At 38.3% G+C, this 20,345-nt stretch overlaps 1 protein-coding gene across 1 annotated transcript in view; it reads right to left on the bottom strand.

Moving 5' to 3' along the window:
• The window catches only part of si:dkey-119m7.4 (uncharacterized protein LOC560629 homolog), a 44,779-nt gene that overhangs the window by 15,822 nt on the left and 8,612 nt on the right, over window positions 1-20,345 (bottom strand). The window contains exons 3-5 of the mRNA XM_067418574.1: window positions 18,015-18,169; window positions 6,257-6,425; window positions 4,142-4,268 (exon numbers count right to left, since the gene is read on the bottom strand). Of these exons, the coding sequence (XP_067274675.1) occupies window positions 4,142-4,268; window positions 6,257-6,425; window positions 18,015-18,169 (451 nt within the window). The remainder of the gene's footprint in view (window positions 1-4,141; window positions 4,269-6,256; window positions 6,426-18,014; window positions 18,170-20,345) is intronic.

The following is a 20,345-nucleotide window of genomic DNA, read 5'->3' as shown; positions in this document are numbered from 1 at the left end:
TGACACTGAAGTTGCGATTGTTCGCCAGCTTAGTGTAATGGTATATGTTACTATAGTTTATGATCAAATTATAAAAAAATGCACAAGCCTGGTTTCTCCAGGAAGAAGAAACATAATTTTTTATTATTACTTATATTTATGGGATGTGTGTGAATGCATGCACAGACTCCAGAAAATAACTGGCAGTGTGAATGAACCTAAATAAAATGATCCCGGTATAGATCTCGGGACACATTACCAGTGTATTTTCTGTGATCTCTGTGTGAAAGGGTTTATAGTGATTGCACATTTTGGATGTTTGCTTTGTTGAACACACCTAGTTCAGGACATGGATCAGGTCTAATCAGCTCATGATGTCATGGTTAGTGGCTGTACAAAACACACAATGAAGGAGTCCAATGAAATAATTGTTCATTCTTACTTCAAATAAAAAATATAAGAATAACCAGGGGGCGCTGCTAACTCAGGGGACCAGGGAGGTGAACTATGACAAATTATTATTTCTTTAAAGGGGTCATATAATGGTACATGCACTTTTGCAAGTTGATTGTATGGAAATGTGTGTTGGCAGTGCCTGTACACAACCATCCTATAATGATAAACAAAATCCATCCAGTGTTTTTTTTTTTTTTTAAATCTCCTTATGTGTTTTCTCCTGTCTCACAAATTTAGCCCTGACAGTTGTACCTAACACTGCATAGATAACGTTACGCTTCATTGACAAGCCTACATTTACAGAAACAAAGTTTTTCATGACCATTAGCTGTAACATAAATCTGTCAATTAACTAACGTATACATCAGTAAACGCATAGCATTCATATCTCACTAAGCTAACATTACCCTGTCAGAACATACAAAGATAAAAAAAAATTCAGAACCATTCAACCATTCAGAAATGTCCAGCTCGCGTCCATTATCTGACTTTGAGAAATTAGATATTTTTATTCAGCCTATCATTCAGACCATGTTCACTTGATGTTGTGGCTAGAATAATAATCATACACTGTTTGTTAATAGGCCAGAGGAGAACTGGCACCCCGACTGGGCCTGGTTTCTCCCAAGGTTTATTTTTATCCATCATGCCCTGATGGAGTTATGGTTCCTTGCCACTGTTGCCTTTGGCTTGGCTTGCTCAGTTGGGGACACTAACATTATGATCTGTGATCTAAGTTATTCAATTAAATATACAAATAAAATTAATTATTGGTGTCTTATTTTATTCTATAAACTGTATGATAAATTGAAATGAGCTGATAACATCACTGTTTTTCTCCTGGAGCTACTGTACATCAAAATTAAATTTTGTTGCAATATTGTCCTGTTTAACACTGTGAAGCTGCTTTGAAACAGTCGTCATTGTAAAAGCGCTATATAAATAAGATTGATTGATTGAATGATGGGTGATTATGGTGGCATTTAATTCTGAGGAATTAAATGGGATATTATCTGACTTTAAGAAACTAGATATTATCAGCCTATCATCCAAACTGTGTTCATATGTCTATATATTCATCTAAAGGAATTTGCAGTGGCCGCTCAAAGTTGTTACGGCCCTGTCGAGTTGCTCCCTTAGATGAGGCCCCTGTTGGCCAGCCCCCTCTCCCGGGGAGCGATCAAGGTTGCCTTCTCTGTGGAGTTTTCTGGAAGTCTATGACGCTCGGGCTACATAGAGTTCCAGTGAACGCATTCTGTTTAAGCCGCCTCTAGAAAGACTTGCAGCTGGGCAGCAAACGCGTTCACACACACCGAATATCCTCTGTGGAGGTTTTTAGAAGTCGATGCTGCGATCTGCAATCTAAGATGCTTGGGCCACATTGATTTCCAGCGAACGCATTTTGCTAGGAGACTTGCAGCTGGGTAGCGAACTTGTTCGCACACCACCTTCTTCCTGGCATATCTATATCTGGAAATGCTGTCAGTCTACAAAGCTCTGGGGAGCTTTTTCCTGACATCCGCGAACACCATGTCCTGATACGATCCGACAATATGTCTGTGGTATCGTATCCAAATCACCAAGGGGGCTCCGAGGTCGCGCCCTCTGTGCAGGTTGGCTCACCAGAACCACCTGTGGTCCCAGGGGAATCTGTTGTCTCTCAGAGCGATGTACGTCCCAGGGGACCAGAACCAGGGAGCAGGTGTCGTGTCGAGGCAGGGGCTGAGGCCCAGGGAGTGGCAACTCCACCCCGAGGTGATGGAGGCCATGTGTGAGAGGTTGGGCCCGGCGGAAGTGGATTTGTTTGCATCTCGGTAAACAACCCACTGTCCACTATGGTTCTTGCTCAGGCATCCGGCTCCTCTTGGGCTGGATGACATGACTCAGACGTGGCCGAGGCTGCGTCTGTACGGATTTCCCCCGATTGCTCTGCTCCCGGGAGTTCTGGAGCGGGTCCGCCAGGAGGGCAACAGCCTTCTTTTAGTAGCACCCTCGTGGCCGACCTGAGTATGGTTCTCCGACACAGAGGCACTCCTAGACAGCCTTCCATGGCTGTCTCAGGCAGGGGGCACAATAAAACTTTCACCCCAGGCCAGAGTTGTGGGACCTCTGGGTCTGGCCCTTGAGGGGGGCCCAGTACCTAGAGAATAGTTTGTCAGCCGGTGTCATTGAGAGCATTTTCAGCTCCAGGGCTCCCTCCATGAGGAGACTGTGCAGCCCAAAGTGGTATGTCGGCGGCTCATTCCAGAGTCCCAGCCTGGGACTGGCAGTGGTGCTTGAAGGGTTGGTTGATGCCCCCTTCGAGCCACTGGAGTCTGCTGAAGCGAGAAACCTGACCCTTAAGGTGGCCTTTCTCCTCATCATCACTTCTCTGAGGAGAGTGGGGGATCTCCAGGCCTTGGCGGTGACGACAACTTGCCTGGAGTTTGCCACTGGCGGGGTGAAGGCCATTTTACACCCCAGGCTGGGCTATGTGCCCAAGGTTCCATCTTTGGTGATGCTGTCATTGTTTCTTCAGGCATTTCATCATCCACCTCACATGACGGCAGAGGAAGCCAGACTTCACTTGCTCTGCCCTGTCAGGGCTTTGAGAGTTTATTTTGAGAGGTCTGCGCAGTGGAGAAAATCTGACCAGCTGTTGTGCTTTGGCTCACCCACGGAAAGGGCTGCCTGCTGCTAAGCAGACGATCAGCAATTAGATCATCCAGGCAATAAACAAGGTTTATCGGGTGCGCAATTTGCCTTCACCCATGGCCGTGAGGGCTCACTCTACGAGGGGTCCTCACTGGCCCTCCTTTCTGGGGCGTCTCTTCATGAGATTTGCGAGGGTGCTGGTTGGGCCAACCCATACAGCTTCATTAAATTTTACAGGCCAGACGCCTAGGGACCAGGGTGCTCGTTTCCTAAGTATGCCTGGAGGCAAGCTTTACACTAGAACGGGCATGATTCGGTGTGGCATAGTGGGTATTTGTTCTCCAGAGTGTCGTCACGATGATGCAGTGCAAGTTCCCTCGATAAAGGGAACGTCTCGGGTTATGACTATAACCCTTGTTCCCTGAGAGGGAACAAAACACTGCGTCTCGTCACCACACCTTCTCACATTAGAGCACCTGATTTATCGCAAAGCTGTCTCTTCTATGTGCCGTTGTTCTCTTATAGCTTTCGGGTATGCCGTCACATACTTCATCAGCACCAATCAGAATAGGTGACATTCATTCATGCTTCAGACTCACTATGCTGAGGGTGTACCCCAGAGTGTCGTCACGACCACGCAGTGTCTCATTCCCTCTCAGGAAACAAGGGTTATAGTCATAACCCGAGATGTTTTTGACCAGGTAAAATTTGTGTTATCTTACAATATTAAGGAGAATTTTTAATTAAAGTATATTACAAACTTTTCACTTAGACACTAAAGAATGTATATTAACTAATACAAATGAATACAAAAATTGCATTATATGACCCCTTTAAGATTTTTTCAGCTAGATTTCCAAGCTAAACCCGTGTTGTACCAAATGTCTGTGCCAATAGCTAATAATGGCACTGCCTGAAGCCCAAGAGTGAAGTGAACAGGCGCTATAATTCTTTTTTGAAAACAAGTTTTGATACAAACTTTTGTTTGTTCACTTTACATGTCAGTAATAGTCAAATAGGCATGTAAGTATAGTTAAAATTATGACTATGTGAGACTAAAAGAATGCCAGACCTGAAAGAGTTCCATGTCATTATCCACCAGAGGTTGGCCATTAACAAGGGCTGCCTTACGTATCAGATCCAGTGCCTCTTCATACTTCTTACTGGCCATTAACCAACGGGCAGACTTAGGAAGCACCCTGGAAATCAATAAAAAAACAAACAAAAAAACATGAATAACAGGAATACATGCAAGAACATATGCTCCAGTGGCCTCAAAAGTACCTGGACAATTTTAGACACGTCACATGTCATATTAGATACAAAATATCAGTCATGGCATCTGCAAAAGGAATGATGAAAAATATTTTCTCACTAGGCTTTTAGTTTCTTTTAACCAAATATTTTTTTGGTTAAAGCTACTTTTTACACAGTTAAAGACTTGGATTCCCACCCTAAACATGGACAAATGTGCAAATATCAAATGTGATATTTCTGTGTCAAAAATACTCCTTCCGGTTTCTCACAAGTTTCGGAGAGTTTTTTTCGTTCACAAGTCCGCTTGACATCAACGGGTCGAAATGTCCTTTTATGGGCCGTACGGGCTCTGCCGGGAAGGGTACGCGTGCGCGTGACCAGAGCGAGAGAGAAAATGCCCATAAACACTGCTCTCAAGCTGCAGATCCACTTGCCAGTAACAACACTTCTGTTGCGCCGCGCTCCACTTTATTCCTATGGGTGACATCAAACGACTTAAACACGGCCGCATAGCATTCCGGGAAGGTACCGCTGCATTTGAACCGATTTGAACGCACAAATGACGGGAAGCGTCACAACATCACGCTTCAGTCGTGTCGCAAAAGTGGATCTCCACGGTCACTGCTGTTACAGGACTTCACAAAATCAACAATGTTACCAAAGAAGTGTCCCAACGATAAAGGTTCACAGTCGTGCTTTGGAAGCAGGTGGTGAGTAAAACTGCTTCAAATGTCTATGTTTTTGGCTATCCTCGCATAAGTAAATATCATAACAACACGATCGTGTATAGTTAATTTATCAATGGAGCATGCGATCTATAGTGTGTGTTTAAATACATTTGTTTAGCTGACCAATATAGGTGTCAGTTTGTTTTTTGTAAAACCAACCAAACATAAACCTAGCGTTCTCACAAAGCGTGCTTCTTCATTCAAATGCGCTACTCCATTGTTTTTTTATACATTATATCTGACGTGCAAAACTGTTTTGCTTGCTACTACTAAGGTTTAGTCACATACAATAGTCCATAAACCAAATCATGTCATCATAAACCATGAGTAAACAAACGCAAATGTTGACAAGTCACTAAATACAGTACATACCACAGAGACAGACGTCCTGATGTTGCTGCTTCTCCTGTTCAATTTATTTCAGCCTCCAGATCCAATTCTGGATCATATATGTATTAGTTGAATCTGATTGATAGCCATGGTTTATTTAGGGTAGTGTTTTCTTTTCCACGCATGACGATGTCAGCTTTCAGAAGCTCTCGTGCAGTAGCTGCGCGCTCGTCATTCTTTAGCTCCGCCCACACTATACGCCTCCAGACACTCGTTTTTTTCCCCGGAAAGACTCAGTACAGCCTACCTTTCTTTTATAAATATAATAAAACTAAAGACTTTTCGGAGGTATGAAGGATGCAATACTACTCCCCCCCCCTTAATACCTAAAGCATTCACATCTGTAAACATTCCATTAATTTCAGTGACTGTTACTTGGCTTCTGCAAGACCCTTGGAAATAAGCTTTAAAAAAAAAAAAAAAAAAAAAAAAAAGATTAACATTTTATGCAAAACCAGACCATTTTGAGCCTAATGCCTGAACCATTATTGTAATGTCACTTAACACTCTGGAACATGGGTGTAGTGTAGTTCATCACATGAACTATTCCAACTACATTTCAATATGCAAGCACAGTCGAGAATTCATGGAGCAGACAGAGAGTGGTTTATGAACTAATGATTTTAAGAAGGTAACTTGCACACAGTCTCACAGTCTGCCCATTTTTTTGTTTTGTTTATTTTAACATCCCCAAATGTACCTTGTCCATTCTCTGCTTCCCCCTGCATGTGCAGTATTAGTGAAGTGAATATGTGTCCATGTGGCCTATTTGTGTTTCCAGTAGAAGAGTTTTCAGCTCCTTTGCAACTTACCAGATGTAGAACAGGAAGAGGAAGCCAGGGGCAGATATGGCCAACTGCAGTTTACGCCAGTCTCTGATGAGGTAGGCCACCCCTGCAAGTAGGATATAGCCAAAACCAAAGAAATAATCTGTGATGACTCCTGCCAGCATTCGGTTTTTGGGGCCCGTCCATTCAGTACCTGCAAAATTAAAAGACAAAATGCAGTATCTCACAACAAACCAGAAAGTCCCAATACCAGAAACAATCAAGTGGTAGGTCACCTTTTCACAGATTGTTTTAATTTTTTTTTAAAAAAATTATATCCATATTCAACCATCAATCAGTGCCAATCAGATCATTTTTCAGATTTTATTCAATTGAAATAAATTAAATTAATTAAATTAAATGATTATGTTTATTATTGTTTAATTAAATTAGTTAATGAGTTCAAACACAATTTAATATTTTATCACAATTGAATTGAATTCTGTTCAATCCAGTTAATACATCTTACTTCATTTATTTGTGCTAAAATTACATTCATTTAGCTTATGATGCTTTTGAGAAATGGGCCAGTCTTGGGCAGTGGATCTGTAGTTACCAGCATGCTTAGCAAGGTACTGCATTAGAAGAGTCATTTTAGGGATTAATTTTATTTTATTTGTTTCTCAGTAAATGGAAATTTTTTTGGTGGTTTATGTTAATGTTCAGTTTTGTTGGATATTAGAGGAGTTTCTGTTATTGAATGTTGTGGCTAACATTGTGCTGAAGAGTAGTGCTTCTGCTTAGATTGTGGACACTAAGTACTTTTAGACACTTAGATTGTGGAGTACTTAGTTCAGTATTGATACCTGTTTTGGTGGTTTATTTTATGAACCCATACTTATGAACCACAACTTTATTTTATGGCCACAACTTCTCCAAATATTGTCAGATTTCCATGTGTTACACATCGTTGGAAAGCTTGGATAAATGGCTCTTGCGCCCGGCGCAAATCTAAAATGGGTTGGTCTGAAGTAGCTTCATTATTCATAGGTGTGGTTTGGGCGTAACGTGAATAAACCAATCAGAGCGTCATCCAACATTCCCTTTAAAAGCAGGTGCGCAAGTTCCATTATGGATTGCTATTATTATAGCGTATTTACCAGGCGCACGCCAGGAGCAGTTCACAGCCGAGGAGACTGATGTTCTTGTAAGAGCAGTGAAAGACAGAGAAGTTGTGTTGTATGGGGGCAAACAGGTCTGATCCTTAACTACTACAATTAGCCTGAATAATTTGTAAGCTAGATTTATGCCTATTTTTTCACATCTTCGTGGCACACCACAATGATTTCCGTCATATCATGTGTTAAAATTTTTTTAGTGTAACAATTTATGATTTGCAAAAATAACTGTTGCATCTGTGTAGATTACATGAGCAAAGTGTATGCGCGTTGTGCACGCTATACATTATGGTCAAGCATGCGTCCTTAAAATAGCATAATGAACAACACGCCACTGACTTTAGACTAGGTTTTTTCTGGTCAGTGGCGCAATTGTTTAATGGAACAGCAAAATAGCACCAGGGATTGTTTGCGCTGGAACACGCCTCCTTTTTTGCGCTGAACCACCCAGGGAGCGCAAGTTCATTTACTAGTTTAGCGACGTACTTCTGTGGAGGGAAAAACACGCTTTGCGTGGGTGCAAAATAGGAATGACACATGCGTCGGTGTACAAAGTCAATTGCGCTGGGTGCAAGATAGGGCCCTAAATGTCCAATAATTTGCATGTCCTGCCACTCTTTTTCCGCAGCTAAAGAATCCAGCTGTATGTTGTACATAATGTCTAAAGAAAGATTCCAGTTACAGCACTGTTTACCATGCAGAGAGTTCTCTTTTGTCCCTGTGTAGCATTTACGGCCAAAGTTACGGATTTTTCCCATTTCACTGTGTTTATCCCGATCAAATGTTACAATTGATATAGCCTCTGATATATTATGGTCCAACTCATCTAACGCCAGTCCGATAACTTCTTCCTCTTCTTCATCTTCGCTCAGTTGTAGATTAGTAGTCTTATGACACTTTCATCGTCGCTCAGATCGTCTTCAGAAACAGTCAGCGCTTGTTCATAAGCATCCGGCATTTCTTACTTCAAAACATTTCAGTTGTAACTGCTACGGTTCCGTTCGTCTGCAATAATCTTTGCGGTGTCTATCTTCATTGAATTTTTATAGCAACTAGAGCAGCTTTATGTGACCCATCACGGAAACCAGAAACACAAGTCGGCAGCACAAATTTCGCGCAAAATGCGAAAGAAGCATTTTTTTCAAATTTTGTGATTTTCATTTTTTTGCAGAATCTGTTAGTTGAGATCACGAAGAAGCCTCTCCGTTTTTGAGAAAGCAGTATTGGTGTATTTAAAAGCATACATTTTGAGGTTGAAATCGGCTTGTTTTCGGAGATTCTAGCACGCAGTAGGGGCGTGTCATTGTCTGTGTGTATTTCCATACGGGATAAGCAGGCTTTTGTTTCTTTTGTTATTGTCCCCGCCCTCCGAGGGAAGCGTGGCTACTTATTATGCAGCGCTCTGGCCGGCTCTAGCTGATATCAAAATTCAATGAAGATGGACGACAAAGATGATCGCAGACGAACTGACCCCTTACAAACAAAAATATATTGCAATATACTAGAATTTATATTGCAATACATTAGAAAATATATTTCAATGTATCAGAAACTTCCTCATATATTTGAAAATATATAGCAATATATGGATGGACAACCTATTGCTATATATTGATTCATATATTAAAATACATTGATATACAAACAAAACTGAATTATTTCATGTATGTTTATTGAAACAAAGTATTTTTTGTGAGTTAAGCAAGCTCCTGCATATGTTTACAGAGGTTGATTAACAATAGCCCAAATCAGATGGTGCATGACATTCAATATATTTTCTATATTTAGAAAATATGATGGTGCATGACATTCAATATATTTTCTATATTTAGAAAAAAATTCTATTAGGGCCGGGACTTTAACGCGTTAATTAAGATTAATTAATTACGTGACTTTAACGCGTTAATTAATTACGCAAAAAAAAAAAAAAAAATTTTACCACACTTATTTTTGCACCGCGGAACGTTTTTCAATGAATGAGTTTCAACGGGCCAATTATACTGGAACACCAACTAGCGCTCCGGAGTCACGACAACAACGAACCATGTTGTGAACATGAACGAAGCTATGGAACGAAGAAGCTGATGAGACTGCTTTGCTTGGCCCCGTGGATGGGAAATTTTGTTTTAAAAAACGAAAGAATGGAAGCGTCGTCAAGAGCATGGTTGTGTGCAAGCTATACAACAAGGAATTCGCGTATCACCGCAGCACATTGAGCCTCAAATATCACAAAAATGCTTTTGCTAAACTGGCAAACATGCACTGGTCTGCTGGACTGAAATAAATAAACAATATTTTGTTGATTAAGCTGTATTCAGTCATTATTCAACGGTATACTAAAAATACATGTGAAAAATTACTTCTCATTGTTCTCAGGTCAAATATTTATATGCAATTAAAATGCGATTAATTAATTACAAAGCCTCTAATTAATTAGATTTTTTTTTTTTAATCGAGTTGCGGCCCTAATTTCTATATTATATTTTAATCTGTTATATTTTAAAATATATGACAGACAGTGTACATTAGATTACTTCATATTTACCATGTATACAATATATATGATAATTATATACTATGTAATATAAATCAATATATTTAAGACATATGTTCCCATATAAATCTGATTATATTATCCAGTACATTGAGGTATATTATCTCATATAATTTTACATATATATTTACATATATATACAATGACTCTTCCAATATATAATTTCATATATTGTAGGATATATTTCAATATACATAGCAATATATTGAATAGTATAATGATATGTATTTAGTCAATATATGAAAACGGCAATAATTGCAGTATTGTCCCATATATTGCAATATATGACTTGCATATATAATATATTATTATATAATATATCATATGATATATTACCATGTAAATTTCACAATATATGGAGAAACATGAAATATATTGTCAACTAATATATTGAGAAATATATTGTCAACTAATATATTGAGAAATATATTTTTGTTGCGTAAGGGGAACCATGGCCGTTACACCGAAAATATTTCGAAGTACTTCTTCGAAAAGCCGGATGCTTATGAACAAGCACTCACAGATTCTGAAGACAGATTCTGAAAATCTGTAACTTTGACTGTAAATGCTACACGAGGAGAAAAGAGAACTCTTTGCATGGGAGACAGTCCTGTAGCCATAAGCTTTCTCCAGACATTATGTACAACATACGGCTGGATTCTTTAGCTGCGTAAAAAGAGTGGCAGGACATGCAAATTATTGGACATTTAAGCCCCGTTTCCACCAAAATTACCCGGAACAATTTGTACAAGGAACTTTTTTACAGGAACTTTTCTCCCTGCAACTGTCTGCGTTTCCACCGCGATCTAAAGTTCCGTGAAGATTAGGCAAATTAGTCCGGTAATGTAGGACTGTGCGCGACTGCTCCTCCAAGTCACTGACAGACAGTAATCATTTTTGCATGTACCAATTGAAAGATTAAGTGGACTAAATACATGAGACGTTATCTAAACCAATCTGGTGTTTACATGTGATGACTGTCAATCGCAATCATTTTGTGACATGCAGTTTATCTGCCGCATCAAAAATGTCAACGCTGTTTTCTCCAGCAGCTGGAATGTGTTAACTGTAGCCATAGCAACTCTTAACGGCCACCAGGACTAATACAGTATTATATAATAAGCTATTTATTTGTTGTAAAGTGTAATAATCATCTCAGAAAAAAAACAATTCTTCTGTCAGGCGCAGTTAAAGTAAAAACTGCTTGGGGCAATATACGCTGTGTCATTATTCCAACATTATCTTCATGACTTACGAAATAAAAAGTTGAGAAAAATGAACTTTCCTCTCTTGTCAACATGAGCGCGGCGCGCGCTGTCACATCATGTAAGGACGCACACTTTAAAGTAATCAGTCAGGTCGTTTACATGGTAAAAAATAGACTGTAAAAAAATTTATAATGAGTATGGAAGAGATTCAAGCTGTGCTGCTTTTGCTGGTTATGTATAGGTTTACTAAAGAGGAAATTAACAATGACAGAAAAGAGCACTATATGCAGATTCAGCAACATATTCAGACTGCTTGTAAAGCTAGATTTAAAATGACAATGTATATTATTATCAGCTATTACGGATATTGCATGTGAGATGGCTGAGACGAATGCGCACCATCAGACAGAGAGCAAGACTTATATTTTCTGAACGTAGACCGAACCCCGCAAAATACTTTTAAAAATGCCAGTTGAAATAAAAGGCTGTGTGAGCTCAACCAATTAGCATGTTCACCGCCCAAGTCCCGCCCTCGAAAGTTCCTGAACTTTGAAAAAGTACTACCTTGTGAGCAGGGCCGTTTGGAGGGGGAAATATTTACCCAGAACTTCATTTAGACCCAAAGTTCCTGGTTCCTGGGTAAAGTTCCTGCGGTGGAAACGCGGCATTAGAGGCAAACTTCGGAGATTGTTACATCCACAAAGAAGACCACGACAAAGAGAAAGTGTGCCCGAGCGACTTATTTCATTGGAGGCATCGAGATCTGCAAGAATACTTTTCTGTTTCTTATGGGGTAAGTTTCATTCTAAGAACACGTAGCCTACACGTTATCTCATGTTTAGTCCATGTTTAGACCTTCCCATATCTTCCCTACTGTTATTAGCTAGCTCAGTTTAATTGTAATCGTTATCATCGTATCACTTGCCAAAAACCGCCTTTACTATAATGGCCTTTTAGATGGTAATGTTAACATCTGCTATTAATTTGAATAATGCTTCAATTGCTTGAATTGACTGGTGTGAATGCGGTCCGATTTTTACCGTTGCGTCTGTCGTTACTAGCAACCATGCAGCTTTACAGGGGGTATGGCTTATTTAAATGAGATGTAAATGAGCCCTATTGTCACTCCCAGCAGGTGAGAACAGGTGAGAACTGCAAAAGTTTAGAGGCTGTTTTCTCTCGTTTACACTTTTCTAAAGGCCTAAATTCAGATGGCCACAACTTCTCCAAATATTATCAGATTGCCATGTGCTACACATCGTTGGAAAGCTTGGAGACTACACTTTCAGAATCTGTGAATAACTCAAAATGCCCCAGAACCCACTAGTATCCCTACTTTCCGTGACTGGTCACATATATATAATTTTTTAAAGGTCCCATGGCATGAGTTGTTTTATTGTTTTATAATGTTTCCTGGGGTGTACTTATATTGTTAGTATGGTTTTTACATCAAATTAAGAAATAAAATAAATTTTTCTATACTGATATTAGCTGTTTGGAATGCACTGTTTCAAGAGGCGTGTCTGCTGTGAGTCTTCAGTGAAAACACCCACTGTTGTGATTGGCTGACATCTTTGCATTTGAAATGAGATTGCTTGCGGAGGGGGCGTGGATGTAATGCACAAGCTGGAGCAGCTGCCAGTGGAGAGAGAGACAGAGAGGGAGCTGGGGAAAGATTGCTGAGGAAGTGTTATTGTACCAAGTTTTTGAGAGCACAAGTTTATTTTGTTTGTATCTGAGAGCTCTGATTAAACACGAGTTAACTTTGCAACGTTATTTCTTTCACAAAATGATTTCACCACAGCTAACAACAAACACGACATCGACATGAATACAGTAAGAGCTTCTGTTGAGCATAATGAGCAGCATCATTCAAACGGGTGATTGACCAATCCGAACATTATAAAAAGTGTTCTTTGATTGCTCTCTGTAGTTCAATCATTTAAATAACATATTTGTTTCATGCTACAAACAGAAATGATGTGAAGTTGATGGTTTTAGTCACTGGCTTGATTCACTGATGCATCAAAATGGCCAACGGCGGGACTAACAGTTTTAAACGATTTAGAAAAAAAGTCTGTGTGAACTTGAATGATTAGCTACACATCAGAACTCACTGATCCCAGATCAGGCATTAATGAACACTGTTACTCACTGTTTGTGGTGGTACTGTTGAATCTGTATGGTAACGCCTGTGCTGCTGACATCCACTGATAAAACTGAATCCTTTCTCTACTAATTCTCTGGGCGGGCAAAGCAGAGGAAGGGGCAGTAACCTTTCCTGGTATGACGTCATAACAGGAGAATTCAAGATCAGCTCGTGTGAGCTCTCATTTTCTCAAAGGCAAAGAAAGACAGCCTGAACTCGTTTTACACTGATCAAAATTTCTAGCGACTTAGGGACAACATTTAGGCTAGGGGAATTCATATTAATGTTGAAAAACATAAAATAAAAATTTCATGCCATGGGACCTTTAACAAGTAGTGTGATACATCATAATACATGCTTACAACGCCTTACAAGGAGACTCATAAATAGATTACAAATCATAAAGCCGTCCAGTGGAGCTCAAGGAAGTAGAGGCCTCATAGGATAACTCTCTCTAGTGAGAGGAGGCCTAGTATCACTTGCAGTAGTTAAGAAGGCTCACAGAGAGCCTAAAGCTTAACCTGTTGTTGTTGGCATCCTTCTGTCTCTAGAGACAATTGAGTCTGCACCTGAGTATTTACTTAGTTGTGGAGCAGCAGCGCCGGCTGTCGCTGAATAAGCTGATGCGGGAGCTGCAGCTCCTGCTGCACTTGCTGCAAGTGTAGTCCGCGGTGGGTATGGGGGGAGCAGTGTTAGGCTCAGTTCTTTTCTGTTTATATTCTGGTTATATTCATTCTACAATAACAAAAATTGGTATGGCAATATTGACACTATTATTTACAGCACAGATGTGATTTCTGCCCGTAATGGTAAGAGGTGTGGCGTTTCCGGACAACCTGTCCTTGGCACATCAAAACCAATCAAGGACCATTGAGTTTTTTGGAGAGATGAGATTCATAGAAGCAGGAAGCCAACAAGTCGTTCACAGGACAGTGGAGACAGCGGTATGGAATAAAGGTCAAATATGTGACCCCATCTGTGAAACCCCAGCTAAAGTCGCAAAATTTAATTATGAGATTTTGTGCCATAGCCATAAAAATGACGAAAATAGGTAATTTGTGTTTTTCCATAAACATAGCAAATACCGAACCATACTGAAACCGTCAACCTGAAACTGTGAACCTAAAACCTTGATACAAACCTAATCATGAGCAATCTATACCGTTACACCCCTAGCGTAACGTATGCGAGGGGGTGCCACAAAATTTAGAACATTTTCAAAGGGTGCCATGACTGAAAAAAGGTTGGGAAACACTGGATTAATGAATTAAGTTATCTAGGCTATTTGACATGGCAGCACTTAAACGCGAGCATGGAACAGAAACTAGCTGATTGCTTAAACAGCTTTTCTGATATTAATCTCGATGGAATTACCCTGAATAATGATATAACCGGGTTTATTGAAGAAAGTGCAGGTTTGGAACAACATGAGGGTAAATAAATGATGACAGAATTTTCATTTTTGGGTGAACTATCCCTTTTTTTTTTTTTTTTTTACTCCAGTATTGTACTTAATGTTACAGAGTAGCCCAGTAAAATAATTTAAGTTAGAGATTTTCTACTGAAATGTAATATATTAATTAATTTATATATTAATGACTTTTTCCATGGATATTTAATTTTATTAATAAAGTTATACAAATAATTTCAATTAATTGACATGGTAATTGTTGCTACAATCAAGCCCTTGTACCCCCAATTCGTTTGAATGTTTTTGTGCTTTTTGGACATGAGCATCATCATAAATAGGCCTGTTTTACAAACCTTTAGGAATTTTCCCATAAATGTGTCATATATCACTGAAAATGGGAGAATCTCAGTGTAGGATGATTTTATGTAGAAAACAGTGAATCACAAAAAAATTACTTTGAAAAGGAATGAATTTGCTTATGATATTCTATTAAAAATATTATTCATTACAGATTGATTATTTTGCACTCCTGACATAAATTTAGAAATTAATGTCTCTGCAACCCAGTTTTATAACAAACAGAGGTCAAATATCTAAGCTGGAGTCTTTAATCTGTTTTATGATACTCAGTTTGTCTAGATAAAGACTGTGATTTTTTAAAGGGGTGATGAATTGAGAAATCAACTTTCCCTTGAGATTTTGATAAATAAAGGTCATGGTGATATAAGAATATCCTGTAAGTTTCAGAGCTGAAAACTTAGTTTAAAAAAAAGCTTTTATAGACACCAGGCCCAGCAAACGATCAATTTCAGAATGTGCCTTATCTTGATGTCATTGTGTGGCGAAACACTGCCTCTACAGAATAATAAGCACATCTAATTCAGTAGCCTCACCCACCGACTTGTGGAACTTTTCGGATCACGCTAGCCAGCAGCAATAAACATGCCGAAGATAGCAAGATATTGCGCTTTTCCTGGTTCTTAAAGAACAGTTGCTGCATAAGCTTCCTTCAGATCCTAATATTAGAAATGTGTGGTTGAACATTATTTTAATGAAGTTCCAGCTCACATGGGGAATACATTGTATATGTGTTCACTTAATTTCACTGCAGAATCGTTTGTAAACAAGTCTCAGGTCAATACTGGATTTGCGGACATTAAGATTAAAACAAAATGCTCTGCCTTGTATATTGGATATTGAGAAATAAATCATTGTGTTTGTTTGATAAAGCCCTGTGATCGAGAGAATCATTCTGGTTGCCGCTTTCAAAACAATCCCTCCCTCATGTGAACTGACAGCGGAGCTGAAGCTCATTAAATCTGAAAATCTTATCCAATCCTAGCCAAGGGCGTTTACTTCTAAGTCTCCAGTGCGACACGCCCATCAAAACGAGTGTTTAGGAGACAGCCTCAAAACCAGTGTAGAAAATAACATATGACTTATTCATTATGATGTTTTTTTTATTTATGTAAAAACCATACACACGTCATTAGTCAACCTCAGACAACAGTATAATAAATAAAAAAAAAAGCCAGTTCATGACACCTTTAATAGGCAGTGAATGTCGGACAACAGTAATCTGGGGCCGTCTGCGAACTTTGACACTTTTTGGCTTTTTGAAAGCCACGTTTTTAGCATCTGTAAAATTGCATTCTACCATCTTAAAAATATATCTGCATTACGGCACATGCTTTCAATGCAAAATGCTGAACAGTTAGTTCATGCGTTCATGACCTCAAGATTAAATTATTGCAATGCTCCACTGGGTGGATGCCCTGCTCACTTAATAAATAAATTGTAGCTGGTCCAAAAAGCAGCAGCTCGAGTTCTTACTAGAACCAGGAAATATGACCATATTAAACTCCCTATTTAACATTGTATACATTTTAAAATCTTACTTATTACTTACAAAGCACTAAATGGTTTAGTTCCCTATTACTTGAGCAAGCTCTTAACACATTATACTCCATCACATCTATTGTGGTCTCAAAACTCTTGCCAGTTGATAATATCTGGAATATCTTATATCAACTGTAGGCAGTCGATCCTTTTCCTATTTAGCACCTAAACTCTGGAACAGTCTTCCTAGCATTGTTCGGAAAGCAGACACACACTGTCAGTTTAAAATCTAGACTTAAAACGAATCTCTTTACTATGGCATACACATAGAAAATTTTTAACTTACATTATTCAAATCAATTGACTGATTGTTAGGCTGCATTAACTAGGTCAGCCGGAACCGGGCACACTGAAATTAGTAATTTAATAATTAGTTACATTTATAGTGCTTTTCAAGGCACTCAAAGCGCTTTACAAAGGGAGAATCTCCTCAACCACCACCAATGTGCAGTATCCACCTGGATGATGCAATGGCAGCCATATTGCGCCAAAACTCCCACCACACACCAGCTGATTGGTGGAGAGGAGAACTCCTGGCGCAACAGGTGCCTTAGAGATATTAGCATGAGGAACTGCTCACTGTATTTACATGTGCCACTTTCCATAACACCTGATGTACTCTTTACATCATAAAAAGAATGGCATCTATGCTAATGTTAGTTTATCTGTTTATCCCAAGGTTTACTGCAGTAAGCCGGATCTGGGCCGCATCCAGATCAGATGGTGGACCTGTGCCTAGACCTGACCAACACATCCCTAAAATGTCTGCAGAGACTGTGTCAATAAGACTCCCTGTAAATGCCTCATCGGCAAGACATCCTGAGTAAACCCATTTCCGGTGGTATGACTCTGATCTTTCTAATATTCCGATCTAATAAATGCCTCATGGACACGACATTCTCAATAAACCCGTCTCTGGTGTGATGACTCTGATATTTCGAATATTCATATCTAATAAATGCCTCATCAACACAGAATCCTTTTTTCATCAGTAGAACGTATTGAATACAGTTATCAGTATTTTTCCCAGTATATATTCGCCAGGGTGTTAATTAGCTGTTCATTACTTTATTCACTACATTATTACTTAGATTTTGTGGAGACTCCTTCATAGTTCAACATCTGTATGGAGAAATTACACATGAAAAACACAGGTTGGCGCTTTGATGATTTCATTCAATATAAGTTTAATTCTCTTTATTCAGACTTTTCTTTTAAACATTCTCAGGTATCATATATATATATATATATATATATATATATATATATATATATATATATATATATATATATATATATATATATATATATATATATATATATATATTTTTTTTTTTTTTTTTTCTTCTTTTTTTTTTTCTTCAAGTTAAGATGTTAGGAGTCATTAGTGGATTTCTTACTTACCCAACACAAATGCATTCATGATCACTGCAGACACAGTCATGCCCACCACGAAGCGCAGTAGGACATAAATGTAGAAATTTGGGGCGAAAGCAACCCCCACTCCAAAGATGGCTTGTACTGCTAAACCAATCAATATGATAATTCTTCGGCCATACCTGAAACAGCACAGAACAGTATTCATTTAATTGATACAATGTGTCATTAATTTCCTAGAAAAGAGTTTCTGATGTGTCTAGTCTTAATTGTGCTTATTGTATTGATTGTACAGTACACTTGTACAGTGTACTTTAGATTGCAGAGAATATTATATTAATAAATACAAAATATTAATAAATGGCCATTTTCATTACCTAATGTCTAAATCGGTATGTTTTGATTATTTATCGCCGTGCTTTAAATACACTGTAGTGTGTTATTTGATAATACAATTCAGTGGACCTTTAAGCCTCTTATTCGCGGTTGTTTCGTGATCTTTATGATTATTAGTTTGCCACGTGAAACGCACGTGAAAGTGACGCTAGCATCGTGGCTTAACCTACTAATATTGGCTATAACCCGTTTAGCAATGAGAATGATCTTCAGATGTTCTATATCTGTTATACTTTAATACCATAACAAGGATGGTGTAATGTATATTAAGTTGATTATATGCTCTTTTTATATGGAGTTTATTTCCTTGTTCTTATTCTGCTAAACAGATTATGAGAGAGCTAGTTAATATTGTTTAGTTTGTAGTTTGCTGTTTTATCACAACAGATAAAGATATAAGTGGACGTTTAAGTTTGACATTCAGTTATTTATTTCTGTTTAATTTGTTTGTTACAGAAACTACCTCAGTTGTATACTGCCATGTATACACTTGCACTAATAAAAGGTGGAAACGAAATCTGATGACTCCTCCTCTCTGATCAGAGTGCTGAAGTGGTAAACACCATTAAAGAACTGCCATTCAGGCTACGTCTACACTAATCCGGATACAATTTACAAATGGCGTTTTCGTCTAAATACGCTCCGCGTCCACACTATCATTTTCAATCATTTTCCAAAAAATGTTCATCTACACTGAAATGTCTGAAAACGCTTAGATCCCTGTACTGCGCACGAGCAAATCCAAGATGTTTCGTCTTGCGTAATTTCCGCTACTAATTTATTTAACTCTTTGAAATTTTGCGGCAATGTCGAGAAAAAGCACTGAGTTTTTTAACAGTATGTACAAACTGACATTAATATTTAACAAGGCTGTCAAAACAGAAAGCATACAAAACAACTGCTGTGCAGTGTTGTTCACCATCTTGGCTGAATTGGTCATTTGACTGCATCACATGGCTAAAAATGCGTCATCGTATTAAAAAGCCTTCGTTTTCACAGTCCACACTACGATGCAAAGACAGCGTTTTCAGATTTATCCGCTTTGGAGAACGTTTTCAAAATGATACATTTTCATTGACTTAAAATGCTGTCTCAGTGTGGACGGAAGGCCAAAACGGACAGAAAAATATATACGTTTTCAAATGAAAACGTATTAGTGTGGACATGGCCTTAGTGGGGCAATCCCCAACACAGTTCCACATTAGAACTCATTGAAAGGTACATGTGCAATAATGTAAAATGAGTTTGCCACAGTTGTGCATTTTATTTTTATTTATATTGTTTCATAGTATGTTTTTCTGAACTGTTTGATTTATTACTCCATTTCTGAAATAGCTGTTGCCTGTTTCACTCAACAGGTTTTTGTGAGGATTAATACTGAGGGGACAAAGTGTGCTTCCAAAGCTGGAATTATAGCCGTAAAAACTGTGTCATCTGTTAAGAAAGATTTAAAACATAAATCCACATGTACTGGTACATACATTTTTGTAGTGACTCACTGAATTTGAGCGGAAAACATACAACTAACTGAAAGCATTTTTGTTAATGTTTTACTTGTACGGATATAAGAAGGTCATTTAATTTGTGTTAACATAAATAACCTGAGGGTCATTAGTGCCTGAGATGCAGATTTGGGTGTTGCATCCAAGTTAATTTTTATTTGGTTGGAGGCAGGATTTGACATGTGTTGAAAATATTTGTGTGTTTTCATATTATGTTTGTTGGTATTGTTATGAAGGAGCAAATTATTATTATTATTATTATTATTATTATTATTATTATTATTATTATTATTATTATTATTATTTCATTAGTTTTTTGTAATTCTGTTATGTTGGGCAATAGATAAACATCTAAGTAATAAAGTCAATTTGTGTAAAGATTTAAATTTTCTTTATATTTTTTATTGAAGTAACATGACAGAATGCTTCATAAGTTTAAGAGTACCGCAATGAGTATTGA

Source organism: Pseudorasbora parva, chromosome 15 (assembly GCF_024679245.1).
Source record: "Pseudorasbora parva isolate DD20220531a chromosome 15, ASM2467924v1, whole genome shotgun sequence".
Taxonomy (NCBI): Eukaryota; Metazoa; Chordata; class Actinopteri; order Cypriniformes; family Gobionidae; genus Pseudorasbora; species Pseudorasbora parva.
The sequence above is the reverse complement of the archived record's forward strand: the minus strand, read 5'-3'. Positions and strand labels throughout refer to the sequence as shown.